At 42.1% G+C, this 19,290-nt stretch overlaps 2 protein-coding genes across 4 annotated transcripts in view; one reads left to right on the top strand and one right to left on the bottom strand.

Moving 5' to 3' along the window:
- Window positions 1-117: 117 nt before the first annotated feature.
- Window positions 118-15,941, top strand: LOC105397545 (cationic amino acid transporter 3). Of its 2 annotated transcripts, none has more exons than XM_048622416.1 (15): window positions 118-256; window positions 1,368-1,493; window positions 1,949-2,100; window positions 3,046-3,174; window positions 4,408-4,563; window positions 5,062-5,166; window positions 5,617-5,774; window positions 9,565-9,681; window positions 10,043-10,140; window positions 10,507-10,646; window positions 11,034-11,136; window positions 13,122-13,246; window positions 13,541-13,683; window positions 14,041-14,149; window positions 14,232-15,941. In XM_048622416.1, exons 2-15 carry the CDS (start codon window positions 1,399-1,401, stop codon window positions 15,815-15,817), a joined length of 3,216 nt encoding a protein of 1,071 aa, XP_048478373.1. In that variant the 5' UTR covers window positions 118-256; window positions 1,368-1,398; the 3' UTR covers window positions 15,818-15,941. The 2 variants fall into 2 exon arrangements, with proteins under 2 accessions (XP_048478373.1, XP_048478372.1); XM_048622415.1 differs by having other exon boundaries at window positions 120-378.
- A 189-nt stretch (window positions 15,942-16,130) lies between these two features.
- LOC105389374 overlaps window positions 16,131-19,290 on the bottom strand; it is a 53,077-nt gene continuing 49,917 nt past the window's right edge. For both annotated transcript variants that reach the window (XM_048622419.1, XM_048622420.1), the window contains 3 exons: window positions 18,610-18,712; window positions 18,057-18,265; window positions 16,131-16,323 (listed from right to left, as the gene is read on the bottom strand). In XM_048622419.1, coding sequence (XP_048478376.1) covers window positions 16,224-16,323; window positions 18,057-18,265; window positions 18,610-18,712 — 412 coding nt within the window. In that variant the 3' untranslated portion in view covers window positions 16,131-16,223. The remainder of the gene's footprint in view (window positions 16,324-18,056; window positions 18,266-18,609; window positions 18,713-19,290) is intronic.

Here is a 19,290-nt window from a genome sequence, read left to right as displayed (position 1 = left end):
GGTATTCCATCGAGAAATAATCAGAAATTGAATCGGATCATGAATTCCGTGATAGCTAATCAAATGATAATAGGTAAATAGTAATCAAATGATGCAAACACATTATCAGATAAGACAAACTGTAGCAGCCAGTCTCCCTTTACCGAAGCTATTGTGTAGTCTTTTAGAGATTAAAGATATTCTGCGTTGCTCTGTTCAGAGCCTCTAAGAGATATCTTATCTGTGATTCTGTTATCTTCGTCGAGTTTCTTCACAGGTGAAGAGAACTATGTGATACTGCATGTTTTCAGTGAATTTTTGGTTATTTTTAACCTGTAATTGTGTCAGTGGAATGTGTTGTGTGAGTGCGAGTGTGTAGGTTTGGATTCGGGATTACAGGTTTGTCGTAATGATTCATAGTTATTGTGATCTGAGGATGCACGCGACCGAATATAAGTCCTGCTATTGGATATGGACCTGTATCACGGAAGGACTTGGTGCATATCTCCGCGCTGGGTAGACATTTTTGTGATTTAGAAATATCAAACTATAGATTCATGGACATGGACATGAACTTAGTTACTCTTTTTATAATTGAACCTAGCTTTTAATTAAAAAAACTTTTTAACACATACTCGTAGGTAGATAGTTACAACATCATGAGAATCATATTAGATAAATATGATTTAATCTTCACATTCCTGTTGTCTCTACTCTGTAGTTATAATGTACCGACTCAAATAGAGTCATTTTCTCATAAATGAATCACCGAGAATCACGTGACCGAACCGATAGCAAGAATCAAAACAAAGTGTTCAGTAAATCAAAACATCAATAGGACCGTTTCCGAATGAAATAGAAATATTTTATGAAACGTATGTGGAAATATACTTAACAGATTTAATAAATATTTCCAGGCACATTCAATGCGCTATGAAAGACATTCCACCAGAAGTTATAGTAGGCTGCAAAGAAAACTGACCCTCTTTCAGTAGCTACGCCACTCTAGGCTGTTTAACAGCGTGCGTTATTCATCACGCATGCGGGATTGCCCCGCACGCGGTCATACGTAGGTATGACAGAATACGAATTACGAATAGGCACGTGAGACGCGGAAAAATGGCGGCATAAATCCGCATGCTGTTAAAAACAGCCTAAGAGGGATCATGTTTCTGTACAGGGCACTGAACCTAACGTTCACGCTATTCAAGTGTCTCCCCATCCCCCGGAGAGCGGATAGTCGGGGATGTCGGCTCCCATGCTGCTGTTTTTTAGTCTGTAAAAATATTTTTGACAACAACCTTGGAGTAGAATAAATTTTCCCACATATGCACCCTGAGATCTCTAAATTCTACACCTGTATACATCTCTCACGTGTCTATTCCTAGGGTCGTAGCTGGAGAGAGCGGATGGTGGGCGATGTCAGCCCCCATGCTGCGGGCCCTGTGGCGCCAGGTCATGCGCCGCCGCGACTTCGGAGGACAGGAGCAGCTGGACGAAACGCCGCTTAACAGGTTCTGTACCTAAATATTCCTTGTAGTTTCTGTTTTATTTCATTAGTTTTAGTTTCATTAGCTGGCTATCTTCCACTGTTGATTGTTGAAAATAGGCGTAGCAGCACCACAGAACTTCGTCCCAGGCTTTCCTCAACCACCATTGCCAGTATAAGCCAACCTGTGAAAGGTTATCAGATCAACTCGTGGCCTTCATTTTGTCGGTGGCAAACACTATAGCATAGCTGACTGAAAGAATTAACCAGTCATATTAGCTATCAGTCACTGCCCAGGGTACGCCGGGTGGGTGTCCAGTTGTCCACTTAATAACTCGTCTACCCCAAATTACCTAACTCCCCAATGTTAATTACCTCTTCAACAGAGAACCCGCCTACTACCACTTAATCTCACACATTTACTATCCAAATCACCATCACAACTTTTCCATCTCTCTCTAACAACCCCTCCCCCCGCAGATGTCTAAACACATGGGACCTGACCGCCCTCGGGCTGGGCAGCACGCTGGGCGTGGGCGTGTACGTGCTGGTGGGCTCCGTGGCGGCGGACGTGGCCGGGCCCGCCGTCGTCGTGTCGTTTCTGATAGCCGCCGTGGCTAGCTTGTTCGCTGGTAAGAACGTCTTAGTTACTGTAGTTAAAGACCAGTGTCTGGGAAATCTGACTCCTCTCAGAGTGACTAACTATATGCTACTAAATAATGGAACAAGCTACAAATGGAACAAAATATGGGAGCTAACGGCGAACTTGACGACGAAGAGTAAGGGTTTTAGTTTTAGTAGACAGCTTGATGATGATAATGTCATTCATGTCGATGCGGCTACGGCGACTGCTGATGGTTACGCAGAATACACAGGCTTCGTTGGCGTGCCCTTGTGTAGCTAACATAGCCAATGCACAGATTGCACAGTCTAACAAGGAAACGTGACCCCCTCAGAATCATTGAATTTACTGTACAAAGTGTCCGTTACAAACGTAAAAAAATTACTTGTTAAACCACTCATAGTAGAGAAACTAAATTGTATGCCTCTGTCACAAAAGAAAACTATGGAGGGATCCATAGTACTTACTTATTATTTTAAGGCCTGATTTTGCAATAGCCAGATAAAAGTTATCTGGGGAATAATTCTCATATTGTCGCATCTGAATATTTGTATATGACAGTGGCAGCATCAAATTTATTCCTCAGATAACATTTATCTGACCATTGAAAAATCAGCCCTTAGACAGTGACAGCAACAATTTAATTCGTCAGATACGTCAGATAGCATTTATCTGACTATTGAAAAATTAGCCCTAAAATAAATTGTCAAGTTAAAGTTTTTCGGTCTCGGTCTGTCTAATAAGTAGAAGGGTGAGGCCACACGAGCGTAATTTTGTGAGTGAGTCGCGTAATTTCGGTCGCCGAAATTCTGCCCAGCAGAAATTCTGTTGGGCTGCCAAACGGGCGCATTTTTTTCCACAACCTTGGATATCTGAATAAATTTGCCCACGTATGCACCCTCAGTTCTCCAAATTCTAAACCTTTATACATCTCCTACACCGTCCTGTGTTCCAGGTCTCTGCTACGCGGAGTTCGGGTCGCGCATCCCGCGGGCCGGCTCGTCCTACATCTACACGTACGTGGCGGTGGGCGAGCTGGCCGCCTTCGTCATCGGCTGGAACGTGGTGCTGGAGTGCATGCTGGGTTAGTACGCCTAGTTACTATGCAGCTCCGAGGCCTAGATCTCTGCTACACGGAGAGCATGTGGGGAGGACGAAAAGGGTTACTACTGTTAGTATGCAGCTCCAAGGCCTCTATTCCAGGGCTCTGCTACGCGGAGTACTGGAGTGCATGCTGGGTTAGTACGCCTAGATAGTATGCAGCTCCGAGGCCTCTATTCCAGAGCTGTGTTACGCAGAGTACTGAAGTGCATGCTGGGTTAGTAGGCCTAGTTAGTATGCAGCTCCTACACCTCTCTATTCCAGGGCTGTACTACGCGGAGTACTGGAGTGCATGCTGGGTTAGTAGGCCTAGTTTGCAGCTCCGATGCCACTATTCCAGATCTCTGCTACACGGAGAGCATGTGGGGAGGACGAAAAGGATTACTACTGTTAGTAGGCAGCTGCAACCCCTCTACTCCAGGCCTCTGCTACGCAGAGTACTGGAGTGCATGCTGGGTTAGTAGGCCTAGTTAGTAGGCAGCTCCGAGGCCTCTATTCCAGTGGTCTGTTACGCGGAGTACTGGAGTGCATGCTGGGTTAGTAGGCCTAGTTAGTAGGCAGCTCCGAGGCCTCTATTCCAGTGGTCTGTTACGCGGAGTACTGGAGTGCATGCTGGGTTAGTAGACCTAGTTAGTATGCAGCTCCGACGGCTCTACTCCAGCTCTGTGCTACGCGAAGAGCTGAAACAATTGTGCTCATGTGGGGAGGACGAAAAGGGTTATTTGTTTCTTTAAGAATTCCCGGGTGGACGAAAGGGGTATGCCCGAGTGATTTGTCACCGGTTAATCATGTTATAAGTATATCCGATGTACCCTGGACAGTCAGAGACTGACGCTAACCTCACTGGCTAATCCTATCTGACTAGTTTTGCCTAGCTCTTGTGTTCCTTACCGACACGATAAGAAAAAGCAACTCCATAAAATACACCAAGATGAAGATGATGTATCGAATATACCTCATATAATAAAAACTAATACCTACCTACCATTATACGCCAAGACTACCGATACTAGACTCTTCAGTCCGGGAAGCTGCTATGTGTAGAGTAGGTATACTTAACAACTAAATATAATTCCGAATACATTTGTATTTTAGGTGCCAGAAATCAATATTTTATTTTTTATTATCCATAGAGATGATTCAGGCCTCTTTTCATGCAATGCTAACCTATCTTTCTAAAGTAACTCTCTTTCAAAGTATTTCATCCTAAACGCAGGAGCAGCGAGCGTGGCGCGCGGTCTCAGCATGCACGTGGACAACCTCTCCGGGAAGGCCATGTCGGCGTGGGGCCGCGCCGCGCTTCCGATGGCCGTGCCCTACTTGGCCGACTACTTCGACGTGCTGGCGTTCATCATCGTCGTGCTGTTGGGAGGTAAGAAGAAGAAGGAGTCTGTAGAAGGATACAAGGATAGATAGCCCATTAGAAATGAGACCTGAAGGAAGGCGTAAGAGAGGAAGACCAAGAAAGACGTGGCTTGATTGTATGAAAGAAGATATGAGAGAGTGTGGAGTGAATGACGATATGACAGAGGATACGACACTAAATAAGGAAAAGGCTAGGAAGAAAAAGATAGCCCATAGTATGTGTAGACTGCCCTATGGCCCGACCGACATTGCGCCCGCGAAATGGTCAAAACTAACTTTTAGTTTATGGGTGGTAAATACTTATATTGACTCGTATGTATGTATGACTTTAGGCAGCACGACAAAACGTTTTGGAACTTGATACACATATCAGCAGTCTAAACAATGTATGACAATCATGACACTGCTGCTGCCTGCCTGTAAATAAATACTATAACCGAAATGCACATTTTTGCATGGAATGCCTCAATATCCTCTGCTCATCCCCATGTTATTTCCGTCGCAGGCATAGTGTGTGTCGGCGTGAAGCAGTCGTCGATTGTGAACAACGTGTTCACGATCATCAACATGGCGGTCATCGCATTCATCCTCGTCGCAGGCGCGTTTAAAGGTACTTATCAGATAATTTTAATACGTATTTAATAGGCATAGGGTAGCTCATGACTCTCATGAGCCATTGCTTCCGTATGTAGAATCTTGAAAGAATTTTTCCAAATGCATCGCAACCCAGTTTCTGCTGCACGGGTCCGCAATTTACGTTATCTACGTAATTATACCGCGATTCACCATACATGTGACGTTGTGATTGGTGGACCGCACATCAAACGAGTTTATCGACATCGATAACGGACCCGTTCTGCGTGCCAGTTGAATTCGCGCCATTATTATGACGTTTTGATTGGTGGAACACACATCAAACGAGTTCATCTACATCGATAACCCTTGCCGTGAGGTCAGTCCTATTTGCCTTCCAGCCTCCTTATTTATAACTCTCCTTTCAATCCTTCCTCGCTCTACCCTCTTAGCCTCCTTACAAGCCTAATATTTTCTTCTCTTCCAGTGGACCCAGCCAACTGGAGCATTCCTGCTGAGAAGGTCCCGGCGGGGTTCGGCACCGGAGGGTTCTTCCCGTACGGCGTGTGGGGCGCGGTGAAGGGCGCCGCGTTGTGCTTCTACGGCTTCGTGGGCTTTGACAGCATCAGCTTTACTGGGGAAGAGGTTTGTGTTGGGAAATTCCCGGGCCATTATTGCCTTTGCCATTTAGCGGTGTATGAACGAACCCAGAAGAAATGTCCCAATAAGAAAGAAATCCCTGAATCCATATTCCGAATTCCTTATGCCTTAGAGCTTCGACGATCTTATTCTAACGTCTGCGCGATCCTTTAAATTGACAGTGTGCTATACCACGATAAAAATAACCAGGTTTGAAGTATACAAGCGCGTCAAAGCTCACACGAGTTAGGCTTATGCGCCCCTATACACGCCTACATGCTCTTTCAGATTATACGCGCGTAAAAATTACTAAAATATATATCGCACATGACAATCCGAACCGTCATATCTTGCAAAATCGCAAATTTTTTTTATTACATTTTTGCATTCTACAGATGATTCTCTACAATCTGGTAAAACAGTCATATCTGTAGCTCATCTCTGGGCCGAGATATGGACCTATACGACTGTCTAGCCTGTTGTGATGCACACGCATTGTCGATGAACAAACAGTCATATTTTAGTTTAATACGCTGACCATGTCAGAAGCGCGGGCTCCGGTCGTTTTATCTTAAGTTAAGACAAGTGTAGTTACGAAATACGCAAAATGTGATGAATCAAAACGTATTATAATGTAAATAATACTATTTTGCTTGTTTCACACGTAGAATTTTTATTGTATTATTTCTAGATAATACTATCTTGCCTGTTTTATTATTGAATTTTTGCTAATTTGAATGTTGTATGTTTTTATGTGACGGTTTAGCTATGGGATTCGTCAAGATTACTGTTTGTCCAGTTAAATCAATAATTTTTCTATGTCATAAAAGAAATAATACGGTTTGTACGGTTTTTAATGTAATTATTCATGGAATATTTGAGTTGTAGTAACATCATGAAGCTACATAAACGTGCTGCTAAACTAGTTATGACGGCAATTCCTCCGAACAAAAGGCTTGGAACCTGAAGGGTATTGCAGCTAAGGAACCTAAGACTCCAGACAAAGACTTTGACGATGATTTGGTTGACCCTACTTACGTATAAACCCGTCGAAGAAATAGTGACTCTGTCCAAGTTCTCCGAACCTTCCAGAGCAACAACAGCAACATTGCGAGCACGCCCATAGCAGTTCTGAAGTCTGATGTTTGCTTTAAATGTTTGGCCCACTGGCATTTCAGCTTGAGGTAGATTTTAAAAGCTTGGTTGAGATCTCTTACGAATTACCGTATTTCTGATGTAGTTCTTCAGAGAAACGCCGAGCATAGCTGTTTCTATTGCTCGATAAGCGACTTTAATCCGTTGGGGAGTCCAACAGTCACAGCCGTTTCTGAACCAGACGTCAGCACTGGCAGGGTGCACTGATTGAAGACCTTTGAGTTCAGACTCTAGAAACGGCCTCAAGGTGAATGTGTGACGAAGTTTGCCGTATGCAGGTCAACTTATAGTATGCTTGTCTTCTGCCTAGTTTAATAGTCTGCCCAAGTTAGACAAATTCCTGAGCAACTTTGATCTTGGGCTTCCCATGCAACTACCACCGGATTTGGTTTAATGTGAGCATTCAATTAAATAAGACTTATTTCTTTAATACATATTACAGTGCACTTCTGTTCAGTTTTGACGATATTAAATCCCTCTGTTGAACTACTCTTTGCAATTCAGTCTTGATTTGTGGTCCTAGACAAGCACACAGTCGATGCTATGCCAGTAGCGGCGTTTTACAGATACCTCAACACATCGATATAGCGACATTCAATTTGACATCTCTGCAAGATTTCCAGAAGTGTCCACGTCTCGATGAAATATCCAAAGCTTTTGCTGGTCAACCAAGGCCACCAAGTTTAATTGTAATCTTTGGCCTTCTGTATAATCTGCCTGAGGTTGGAAATAGTGCTTGACCGACGGTACGTCCTGACCGTACCATCTGAATGTCAGCGCTTACCGTTGCGTCGGTGGCAAAAAGCATTCAGTGCTTCACTGACGGCAAACTGCGATACATGTTGAATCCATGCGGTCGGTCACGCGGTCGGTCGCTCCGTCAGTGAAGCGCTGAACGCGTCCCAAACTCATAGACATACGCTGACCGACGAGCCCGACCAACGGCTGCACCAACGTGCCACACGAAATCACGCGCGTACCGTCAGCGTAGCTGCACTCATAGACTTACATAGATATAGCTACTTCAAGCGACGGTCAGCGCTGACCATCGGTCGAGCACTATTTCTAGCCTTACTGTTTGATGATCTATGGTGATTAAGAATTTTCGAAATCTAGCATGTTCTGGGGGCTGGAACTCGGCAAACTAATTAGTGAAACGGTTCTAAATAATTATTGAGAACGTACATAAATCTCACTTATATAGCCTCGGTCTATAGTTCCTTAGAACGGTTTTAATTTAAAGTTCCTTAGAACGGTTACCATTGTTGAAAAAATACCACGACACTCTCGTACGATGCCTCCGGTGTTATACCAGTACAAGCAACCGTCTTGCACTACTTCTCGAGCTGTCCGAGGCTTCGAGACTAGTAATACCTCCAGGTTTCAGAAGCTATGAGGTAATGCTGTCTGCACCAGGATTATTTTTGATTTATAGCTGCGCAAGGGCTATTCAAATCTTGTCCTCAGTCTGGTGGTTCTCCCATGCTTCTTCTTCTTCTTCAATCCCGCTTCTCCTCCGAGGAGTCTGGGGCTGACACCAGGCGCTTCCATCCTTTTCTGTCGTGGGCCAGCAAGTTGAGCTCTGGCCACGACTTCCCTTTCTCTTGGGCCTCGCTGAATATGGATCGCTTCCAGGAATGAGCTGGTCGACCGGGTCGCCTTGAACCGCCCTGGGGTTTCCATTGGAGGGCCACTTTCGGGATATGATCATCAGGTCTTCTTAGTGTGTGGCCCAGCCATCGCCATTTTCGCTCCTGGACGTCTATGTCTATAGGCTTTTGGTTTGTAACCTTCCATAGCTCGATATTGGTGATGGTGTTCGGCCAGTGTCTTCGTATGATACTTCGTATGATAACTAGTGTATTGTAGCAACGAAGGTCTTTTCGTATCAGCTTCTTTATACGCTTGGTGAGGGCCTGTTATTCTGACGAAATGTTACTCACAATTTGCTCTCATAGTTTGTAATTATCTATTATGGAAAGCAATAAATAATAAAATTGTTTTTGTATCATTCTTCGCTACGGCTTAAGAAACTATGCACTCTATTAAGTTCCTAATAATTTCATTGAAAGAGTACATAGTAAAATTTAGATAATCAAAGGTTTAAATGCTGTTTTTTTTGTAATTAAGTCTAAAAATATCAAATATTGTTCTAAAAGTGAGATTTCTCGTTTTTAAAATTCGTGTTTAATCAATAAAAGGACCGATTTTCCATAGAAAAAAAATATATCAAACGCTTTGTATTATTTCATTTTCCCTAAAAGTAGATAAACCGTATGTATTATCTCGATATATGACAAATTACCAGCAAGTATGTAAGCAAAAAAAACCGGCTATACAGTCATAAATATGAAAATCGTAAATTTTGACAGGCAAGATCGTATTATCTTCGGACCGCCTCAGAAAAACACTTGTAGATATAAAATGAAATGACTTAGGCTCAATTGAACTATATGTTTTTATTGCCAAAGAGTTAATCTACCAATCACAAAAGAAATATATTTATTTTATTTATTATTCTTTAAATTATGAGACACCAAACTTTCAAAACGCGATATCTCGAAACTACGTTTTTCAAGATATGACGGTTCGGATTGTCATGTGCGATATGCTCTAATGCGACTGTTTGTCAACTTCACAGGTGCGTCAGCCGCGGCGCTCGATCCCGGTGTCGATCCTGGCGGTGCTGGCGGTGGTGGCGCTGGCGTACTGCGCCGTCGCCGCCGTCGTCACCATGATGCTGCCCTATTATCTGCTGGTAGGTTGCTGTTGGCTGGTGTAGTAAGAGACTGCCGAACGCTGATAAAATTTAACATTGCCACCGCGCTCAGTATAAGATTGGAGCTAAGCGGCTATGCGTTATTCCAGCCTCCTGCCGACTTTTAATTTCATTATTTTTGATCTACGAATGTGAGTAATACATTGAGGCTCATTCATTGAGTTATAGAAAATAACATTGGTATCAGCTCGCGAAACAGTGCACAAGAAACTAGTAAAATTAGGTTTAGTTACACTTACCTAGAAAAAATATGTTATAGAGACAACGACATAGTTGTTAAAATACCCTCTTCTTCTGGATACCGTCAGACATCTAACGAGATCTATTTCATGTGTTTCAGGAGCGCATGTCAGCGGTGGCGTTCGTGTTCGAGGCGGTGGGCTGGGACTGGGCGCGCTGGGTCGTCGCCGTGGGGGCTGTCTTCGGCATGCTGGCCAGGTAATTTTACTAGTTTACCAGTTCTAGAACAGTTCTCGAGTGGCGTCTTTGGACAGGTAAAAGTAGGGTAAGAGTATAAGCCTATAGCAATGATGTGGCCCTCTTTTGGGCGAAGCCTTAATGCAGTGTTACCTAGTTGGCTGATAATGACTTGCAGTCAAAGCCGTGCTGTCCAACATGGCATCGTATGGGATGGCGTCTCATAGGCCTAGTTTATTTGTAACCATGATTATTGCAATAAAACAAATATGAAATCAATGCGTTTTCTTTATACAGTCCCTTTATATCTCCTAATGTTATCTTTTTCAACCTCCGCTTCTCTGTATGTGTATAACTAACTATTTGTCCAATAATCTCTATCCCCAGTCTATTCGGCTCTCTGATCCCGATGCCGCGGCTGCTGTACGCGATGGCGTCGGACGGGCTCATGTGCCGCTGCCTGGCGCACGTCAGCACCCGCGGGCAGTCGCCCGTTGCGGCCACGCTGCTCTCTGTCGCTCTCATTGGTATGCACATCTTCACCATCGTTACCGTCAATGGCTACAAAGCCTAACATAATTAGACTGGAGAAATAAGCTTACACATATTATTATTAAGCTTATTTCTCTTATAATAAACTGCGTAATAAACTGTTTGTATCAGTGGGTACTATCATTGTATTTCCTTGTCTACCAATGAACAGAGACTGATAGAATAATAATTACAATACAAGCAGTTCTTCACTACTACTCCGTCAGCTGACATTTTGGGTACCTCGACCCTTAAAGTTCGCAACGCGGGACGCTGGCGCAAAAATGACTAGACTATAGCATCATCGATTGCTCTGTATGTACCTCATCCACCCTGTGTAATTAATCCGACAATAATAAAGCTATTAACTGTGTTTCTTTTAGCGTTCCTATCGTCGACGATGGAGCTGACACAGCTGATCATGATGCTGTGTGTGGGCACGCTCATGTCCTACACGTTCGTGGCCGCCTGCGTCATCGCGCTCAGGTTATTATTACATATATTTAATTCTACTTATATACCGTCAAAATCAGCCCGTGATCGTCTACTGCTAGGCATAGGACAAGGAGCGCCATAACACCTCTATCCCTGGGCTTTCTCTACCAGCCGCTATCAGCAGCCTGTCTAAGGCCGTCGGTCCAGAAGGCCGAAGGGCGTCCCACGTTATTCTTGCCTCTATGTGGTCTCCTTTGAGAACTTATTTAGCCCATCGATCATGGATCGGTATTTTATTTATCTTCAGACTGGTTAGTGACTGAAAACTGAATATATCTTCCAGATAGGTACTCATCCCCAATCAAAGATTGATTGGTTTTGTGGCGTGTTTTGAAACTATACAAGGCCAGAACGCAGAGGGTGGGACTGCTCACGTATAGTTTCAAATTAAAATGGTGCCATGATTTACTTGAAAGTATACAAGGCCACTACGCACTAATCGCGTATATTTTCAAGTAAGTTGGGCCAAAATTATGGCTTGAAAATATACTGCAGCAGTTGCCACTGCGTACTAATCGTGTATATTTTCAAGTGCCAAGCGGCAATGCACTTGAAACTATACGTGATTAGTTACCAGGTAGTAGGTTTTTATATTGAATACCCATAGATAGATAGGGTAGGCTGCCCTAAACTTGATAAAAAATATGTCTCTAATAGGTCTATAGGGTAATACAATCACGAGCAATCAATAAGCCCAAGTTGCAAAATGTCAACAGCAAACGACCCCAAATTTTTAAAACATTTAATTTAGAATTTGATCAAAATTTACGTTTTTAGGGTTCCGTAGCCAAAATGGCAAAAACGGAACCCTTATAGTTTCGTCATGTCCGTCTGTCCGTCTGTCCGTCTGTCCGTCTTTCACAGCCGATTTACTCGGAAACTATAAGTACTACAGTGATGAAATTTGATGGGAATATGTGTTGTATGAACCGCTACAAAAATATGACACTAAATAGTAAAAAAAAGAATTGGGGGTGGGGCCCCCCATACATGTAACTGAGGGATGAATTTTTTTTTTTCGATGTACATACCCGTGTGGGGTATCAATGGAAAGGTCTTTTAAAATGATATAAAGTTTTCTAAAAAACATTTTTCTTAAAGTGAACGGTTTTTGAGATATCAGCTCTCAAAGTCGTAAAAAGTATGTCCCCCCCCCTCTATTTTTATAACTACGGGGTATAAAATTCTAAAAAAAATAGAGGTGATGCATGCTAATTAACTCTTTCAACGATTTTTGGTTTGATCAAAGTATCTCTTATAGTTTTTGAGATAGGTTGATTTAACTGTAATATTATATTTGCTGCTACGGAACCCTTTGTGCGCGAGCCCGAATCGCACTTGGCCGGTTTTTAGTTGGTTATAATAATATTTTGATGCGCTGTTAAATGTAATATACTGTACGAGTATAATATTGCCGACGGCGCCGTTAAGCTAGTCTTTTCCGTTCAGGAGCTATGGTCACTGGAACTTTTTCATTTCTCGTGAGTGTAGTAGGTAGTAGTAATTACTCTTAATTCATATAAATATTAAGATATCAGTATTCTTACTTGCAAGTATGATTGCTGTAAATATCAATTATTTATCAGTCAAATTAGAGCTTGTTCATCTTTATTTATTAACATTCTATAGGTATGACAGGCAGAACAAGTAAATTGTAGTCATGTACCGAGACATTTACACATTTACCGAGATAGTTAAGTATATCAGAATCAGCATGTTGGTATAAATTATATGCGACAAGTACGCCAATCAAGCAATGTGTAATAGCAATGTATATTTTCAAGAACGATTCAGTAAATCCCAACTTGAAAGTATACGCGATTAGTACGCACAAATCGTGTATATTTTCAAGTAAAATATTATAATTTTTCACTTGAAACTATACAGTGCTAGTACACTATGGGTGCGTTCTGGCCTTGTATAGTTTCAAAACACGCGGTTTTGTGACTGACAACTGTCTACCCTGTATGTTACAGATACGCGTCCCCAATCAAGCCGGCTTCACAGGCGGGGCTCCTGAGGCAGCTGTTCGGCTGCGGGGAGAGACACAACGCCTCCAGTCTCAGCTCGAATATTGTCAACGTTACTACCTTTCTGTTTGGTAAGAAATCAACACATATCAGTCTAATCAAGTACTAACAAATAACTTTTGTTTGGTAAATATTAGAAGGCTTTTATTCTTTTGTGTTAGTAGCATACCTAGCATATGTTACGGAAGACGCGCGCGATTCATCCACGGTATAATCTGGATTAAACCACGTTAAACAAACTAGCTACTTATCACAATCCAAGATCGAATTTATGACTTCCATGCGAAAATTCAGCAGCATTAGCCCAGCCGCATCATGAACAGACATTCAGATTCCCACCAATAACCAGCAGCATTACATTTCAGTGGTCGTATCGATAGCGGCGGCGCTAGTGGGGCTGCACCTGGACGCGCCCCTCGTCCCCCTCGTGACGCTCAACGTGGTGGCAGTAGCGCTGGTGCTGGTCATCAGCCTGCAGCCCACCGCCAAGGAGGAACTCGCCTTCAAGGTAAGTAATTCATCATCACGACCCAACACGTCCCCACTGCTGGGGGACGGGTCTCTTTCCAATGAAGCATTCATTTCAGCTGCAAAAGTTGGCAAAAATCTGTACGGATCACAAATTGACGAAACAATATTGAGAAAATTACGGCCATTATAATATTATAATTTGTGATCCTGTGGTCTGCATTCGTATACGATTTGAGAAACTTTTAGCAGAGGATAGGGTAGCGCTAGTGTTGCAATTAATGTATGGATAGTGAATAATATCTGCTTACTATTCGGCCTGCAAGTATGTAAGTACATATTTTTAATAACTGTCCACAAGTACCTACGCACTAAGTAATTTATTGTTCTTTCCCAGACCCCGCTGGTCCCGTTGATCCCGTGTCTAAGCATCTACATCGACATTCACCTCATGATGCACGTCTCCCCGCAAACGTGGATAAGGGTTCTCATCTGGATTCTCATTGGTAAGTTATTGCTAACGGCCTTCATTAAAATATATACCTAACTATAACAATTAATAATGATAAAATAACATATTCTTTCCAGGTTTACCAATTTACTTCACAAGTGTTTGGTGTTATAGTCTACGACAGTCCAACCCGGATAATGACGTCAATTCAGCAAGCAACCCTCACGCGGAGAAGAACGGAAAACACAAGTTACAAATAGTTATCGAGCCCCCCACGCCATCCGGCACTATGGAAAGGAAACAAATGGAAGAAAAAGCGCAAACACCTTCACCACCACCCCCTACGCAGGATAAAATTACAAACATAGATAAAATAAACACAGTACAATTTTTAACGGAAGAAATAATTGTGCAACAAGCTGTAATAGATCATTACGAAGAGAAAGAAGCAAAGATCATAGACCTGCTGGACCAAGTGTTGCAAGCTGAAGAAGATGCGTATGGAGAAGTCAAATCTATAACCTCGGAAGATAACATAGTTGCTCTACCGGAACCAAATGTTCCAAGCGATACTGTGATTCTGTACAACAAATCGTATAGTGAATTGTCAGATGCGGGATCAGAAGCGTCGTTGAGTATCACTGGTCTATCTAAATATGACGTGATTGCACAAGTACATAGAGAAGATATGCCAATTGTATCTGAGGAATCAAATAGTATGGAAAATATAGTTTTAGAGAAAACTTTGAATGAAGAGGACCAAAACCTTGATCCGAATGAAGAGAACCAACCAACAAATGAGATTCATAACCAACCAGAAGGAATAAATGAAACAAATGTGTTGTCAAATGAACATGAACAAGTAACACGTTTCAACGAAAGTGAATCGAATTCAGGCACCGATGAGTCAGGGTACTCTGATACGACTGATTTTAATAATTTAAACGATTCTGTTGAAGATACTACTGATGAACCTAAGATCCCCAGTCCACCACCAATGGATGAAAACTATTTTGCAACTCCTATATTTAAAAAGTCTTATACAATAGCGAGTAGGCCTAATAAATCTAAATTAGATGATGTAGTAGAAAACACACCGCGAGAAAGTGTCACGTCTAATGCCTCCAATGATGATAACATTGTGTTTGGAAGTGCAAGACAGCAAAGCTTTATGTCAAAACTGAATAATATATTTCAAACAAAAATTTTAAACCCAGAGGAAGTAATTGAGAAAAAACCTGAAGCATTAAAGCGATCATTGTCAGTGGGAAACTTGGCCAAAAACAATGATTTGAAACTAGCAAATAATGACGACACATCGCCGCCACCCCCACCGCCTATGCTTTTATTTGCAGACTTGAAAAAAGAACTGTTATCAAGAGATAATTCATCTTTAAAATCTGTTAGCGTTAGAGAAAAAGAACCAGAAAATATAGAAGAAGAAGATGAAATAGAAGGTAGAGATACTAGTTTAAGCAAAGAGGATTTGAAGTCCAAACTGGAAAATTTGTTTGCAACTGGTGGTCCGAAACCTTTTAGGCAAACATCGCATACAAACCTGTCTACACCAGAAGAAACAAATGAAACAGAAACTTCCTCCGTAGACAGCACACCGAAGATACCAAAGATAGAGAAAAACGACACCCTAAAACGACAGAAGGCAATATTTGGAGAAGTGTTAAATTCATTCAGATTAAGTTTGCATAAAGATGACAACGTATAAATTAAAGTATTTATAGCTTTAGTGGAATTTATCAATGAATTAATATGTCTTCCAAATATTTATTGTTCTTCGTAGGTTGATATATTTTATGAATGAACTCAAGAAAACGAATTTGTGAATTTAGTGCCAAGTGTGGAACAGTAAGTTGTGTCGTTTAAGACTGAAGTATAAGAACAATAAAAACTTGTTAAATAACTATTTACTTACATAAATAAGCAATAAGTAATACAACTTATTTATTATTATGAAACCTGACTTTGAATTTAGACCTGAAATCTTCCTATAGATAGACTATACAAATTAAAGCTAAAACTCTTTTTAAAAATCATTTATTAAAATCAAATAGGCAAGTCTAATAAATAAAGCATTATAAAATTAAAATAAATATAAAACTATAAGTATATTATCACGTGGTCTCACTCCTGAACATTTCATCGACGACTCCTCTTATCTCCATGTCCTGCACGCAGCCCCGCACCAGCTCATCCACCATTTCATCAGACACACTGAAATACAATGCAGTATTGTAGACTGAAGACTGGTACTTTTTATTTGTACACCAAGAAATAATCAACAATTTTGCATGACAATTTTAGGCGGTCTTATCGCTTATAGCGATCTCTTCCAGACAATTACATATGGCTTATACACAAAACTGCGTTGCGACGTCACATCGTAAAAATCTGCGACTGTTTTGACAGTTTTTCAGGGCGATGCGACGTCCCAACGCAGTTTTGTGGACAAGCCCTTACTACACTACTATAGATTGGCAAGTTGCTTGGCGACCCTCCTTGAGGGGTGAAAGACGCGGAGGGGACGAGGTACCCAAGACGACAGCGGGTAGCGGGAGGGGTAGCGGTGGAGGGGAACGCGTGCACTGCATGTCATTGTTACGGCAGTCTCGGCCGCGCAGCCGAGGCGGCCACATGTCTTATATAGTCTGTCATAATTTGAGTGCGACCCACATGAGATCATTGATCCTGAGACCATTAGTCTTAGGATGAGTGTTGATGCCTTTTTAATATTATCGTTATATTATTATTAGGTATCTATAATTCGTCAACAAAATAACGTTAAAAACAACAAATCGTATAATGTCTCAATATAGCCTTCTTGTAGAACAGCGTACCGGATCAGTCATGCTACGCGGCTAAAGGTTGGTACTGCGCAGTCAGATACGAAAAAGTAAACAACAAAGACGAAGAGTCCATATGACAGTGCGTCAGTTGTCAGTTCTTGTAACTAGGAAAGCAACCAAAATTTATGTGATTTAATGAAAGTAATTAATGAGCAAAACACAGAGAAAAATCACAAAATTGGTGAAATTTTGAAAAAAAATGGTCATATCGTGCTTCGCCTACCCCCATACCACCCGGAATTAAATCCTATTGAACTTGTGTGGCGGTACGTGAAAGGCGAGCTCGCAAGAACGTCGATTGACTCTAACTTAGATAAAGAGATAAAAGACTTAGAGTTGCTTTTCTCTAATTATTCGCCTGAAAAGTGGAGAAATTGTGACGACCATGTCATAAAAAATTAAGACGAATATTATAAATCTGATAGAGTATTTGACGATGTATTGGACAGGTATGTTATTGTTTATTTATAATTTAATGTAAATTAAACATAAAATATTATAGGTGTACACTGAACTAATATGACTGGCGTACTCTAGTACTTTATACTACAAAGTAGATACAATGTTTTTTGGTTTTTGTCTTAGATTTATAATTGAAGTTAATGAAAACGATGATGAAGATGAGGATGACGACGACGATGAACAAGTTCAAACAGAGAGTGAACATGAAAGTGACATGGAAATTGATTTATAAAATAAAACACTTTTACATAAATAAATTCAAATTGGTAGATATTCTGAAGGTAAACATCCAAATTTTAATGCTGTCAAACTATAAATTTTAAGCTAAATACATATGACATTTACGGGAACACTCATAGAACAAAATTTTACTTACGTCAGAAATAGTTACAAGCTATCGCGAGATTAATCCGGGCAGACTTTTCTACGTGTGTAGCATGTCGTGCTACCTCGCCCCCGCCACTTCTTTCACCCCGCAAGGAGGGTCGCCAAGTAACTTGCCACATTATAGTAGGTATTTAATCATTGTCTAACATTTTCGAGACCAGCTTTAGCTGCCCGTGCTCTGCTACGATGGGTTTTATCGCACGAGATATGAGAGTCGTAACGAGTGGGAGAGAGACATAACGACAACCATACCTGCCGATGACCTCCCAGGGTCTCCCCAGCACGCTATTAGCATACAGGGGGCTGGCCAGCATATGCTGGAGGAAGCTGGCGCGGTGCCGCAGCAGCCCCGCGGTCACCGCCTCGGGGACGTGGAACTTGAGGTGGAAGCGGTCCGTGTTGTGAGGTGGGTCAGGGTTGGCAGACTTGGGCTTCTTGCGGTGGATTGTCTTCTCTAGTATCTGTGTAAGGGAAGGTATTTGGATTTGAAGGGAAATTACTTTCTACCGAGTTCTGGGTTAGCTTAGGATAAGGAGGTTATGTGCTTATATCCTTGATGATGCGGTAAAAGGTGAGGAAACGACTTGCACAGTGTTGGCTGACAACCCTTGGATTATTATTATTATTATTAAATTCTTTATTGCACATAAATTTATTTGTACATAGGCGAACTTAATGCTAAAAGCATTCTCTTCCAGTTAACCTTGGGCGTTGGATTCACAAAGCTTGCTAGCTAAATGTCTGTACATTACTGTGATAGGCTAGATGGGAAAATGATGATAACCATGGGGTCCATGGGACATACCTTGAGCAGTTCCGTGGTGCCCCCGTGCTCCTGTCTCGGGCTGCTAGCTCTCACGCACAGCAGCTGGGCATTCCTGGCTCCTTGTGACCTTCCCGTCTTCACCCTGAAGCAAATGTGTGTAGTAAGTATATACTCAGTAGCATTTCATAACGACCCCATCACGACCCGACTGCTGAGTCAAGGGTCTCCTTCCAATGAAAGATGGGTTTTAGACTTAGTCCGCCACCACGCTAGCCTAGTGCAAGTTGGTTAACACGTGTTAGTTGGATTTACGATGAGGTAATTTTCAAGAAGCCTCAATCTTTATACAGCAGGAAAGTAATTTATAATTCATATTTTGGTGGTGAAAGAATGGCCAGCAGTCGCTGACTGCTCAAGGTGCGCTTAATGTATATTAGTAGCAGGTGATACGTCAGTCCAGAAGGGCTAGCACGGGACGCAATTAAGACGTGACAAAAGTTCTCCGTCACGGTTGCTCTTGAGGCTGCGCGACGATGTGAGTGCATGAGCGCGATTAAAAACTTTTGTCACATCTTAAGCTGCGTACACACCGGGCCAACGAACGCCCAACGAACGCCAACGGTTATCCCAACGATGGATATTTATCATACATAATACAGGGCAGATTGCAGCAACGAAGGTCAACGAAAAACGTTCGTTGGCCTTCGTTGGCCCGGTGTG

The sequence above is a fragment of the Plutella xylostella genome, chromosome 8, assembly GCF_932276165.1.
Source record: "Plutella xylostella chromosome 8, ilPluXylo3.1, whole genome shotgun sequence".
Classification (NCBI taxonomy): Eukaryota; Metazoa; Arthropoda; class Insecta; order Lepidoptera; family Plutellidae; genus Plutella; species Plutella xylostella.
The sequence above is the reverse complement of the archived record's forward strand: the minus strand, read 5'-3'. Positions and strand labels throughout refer to the sequence as shown.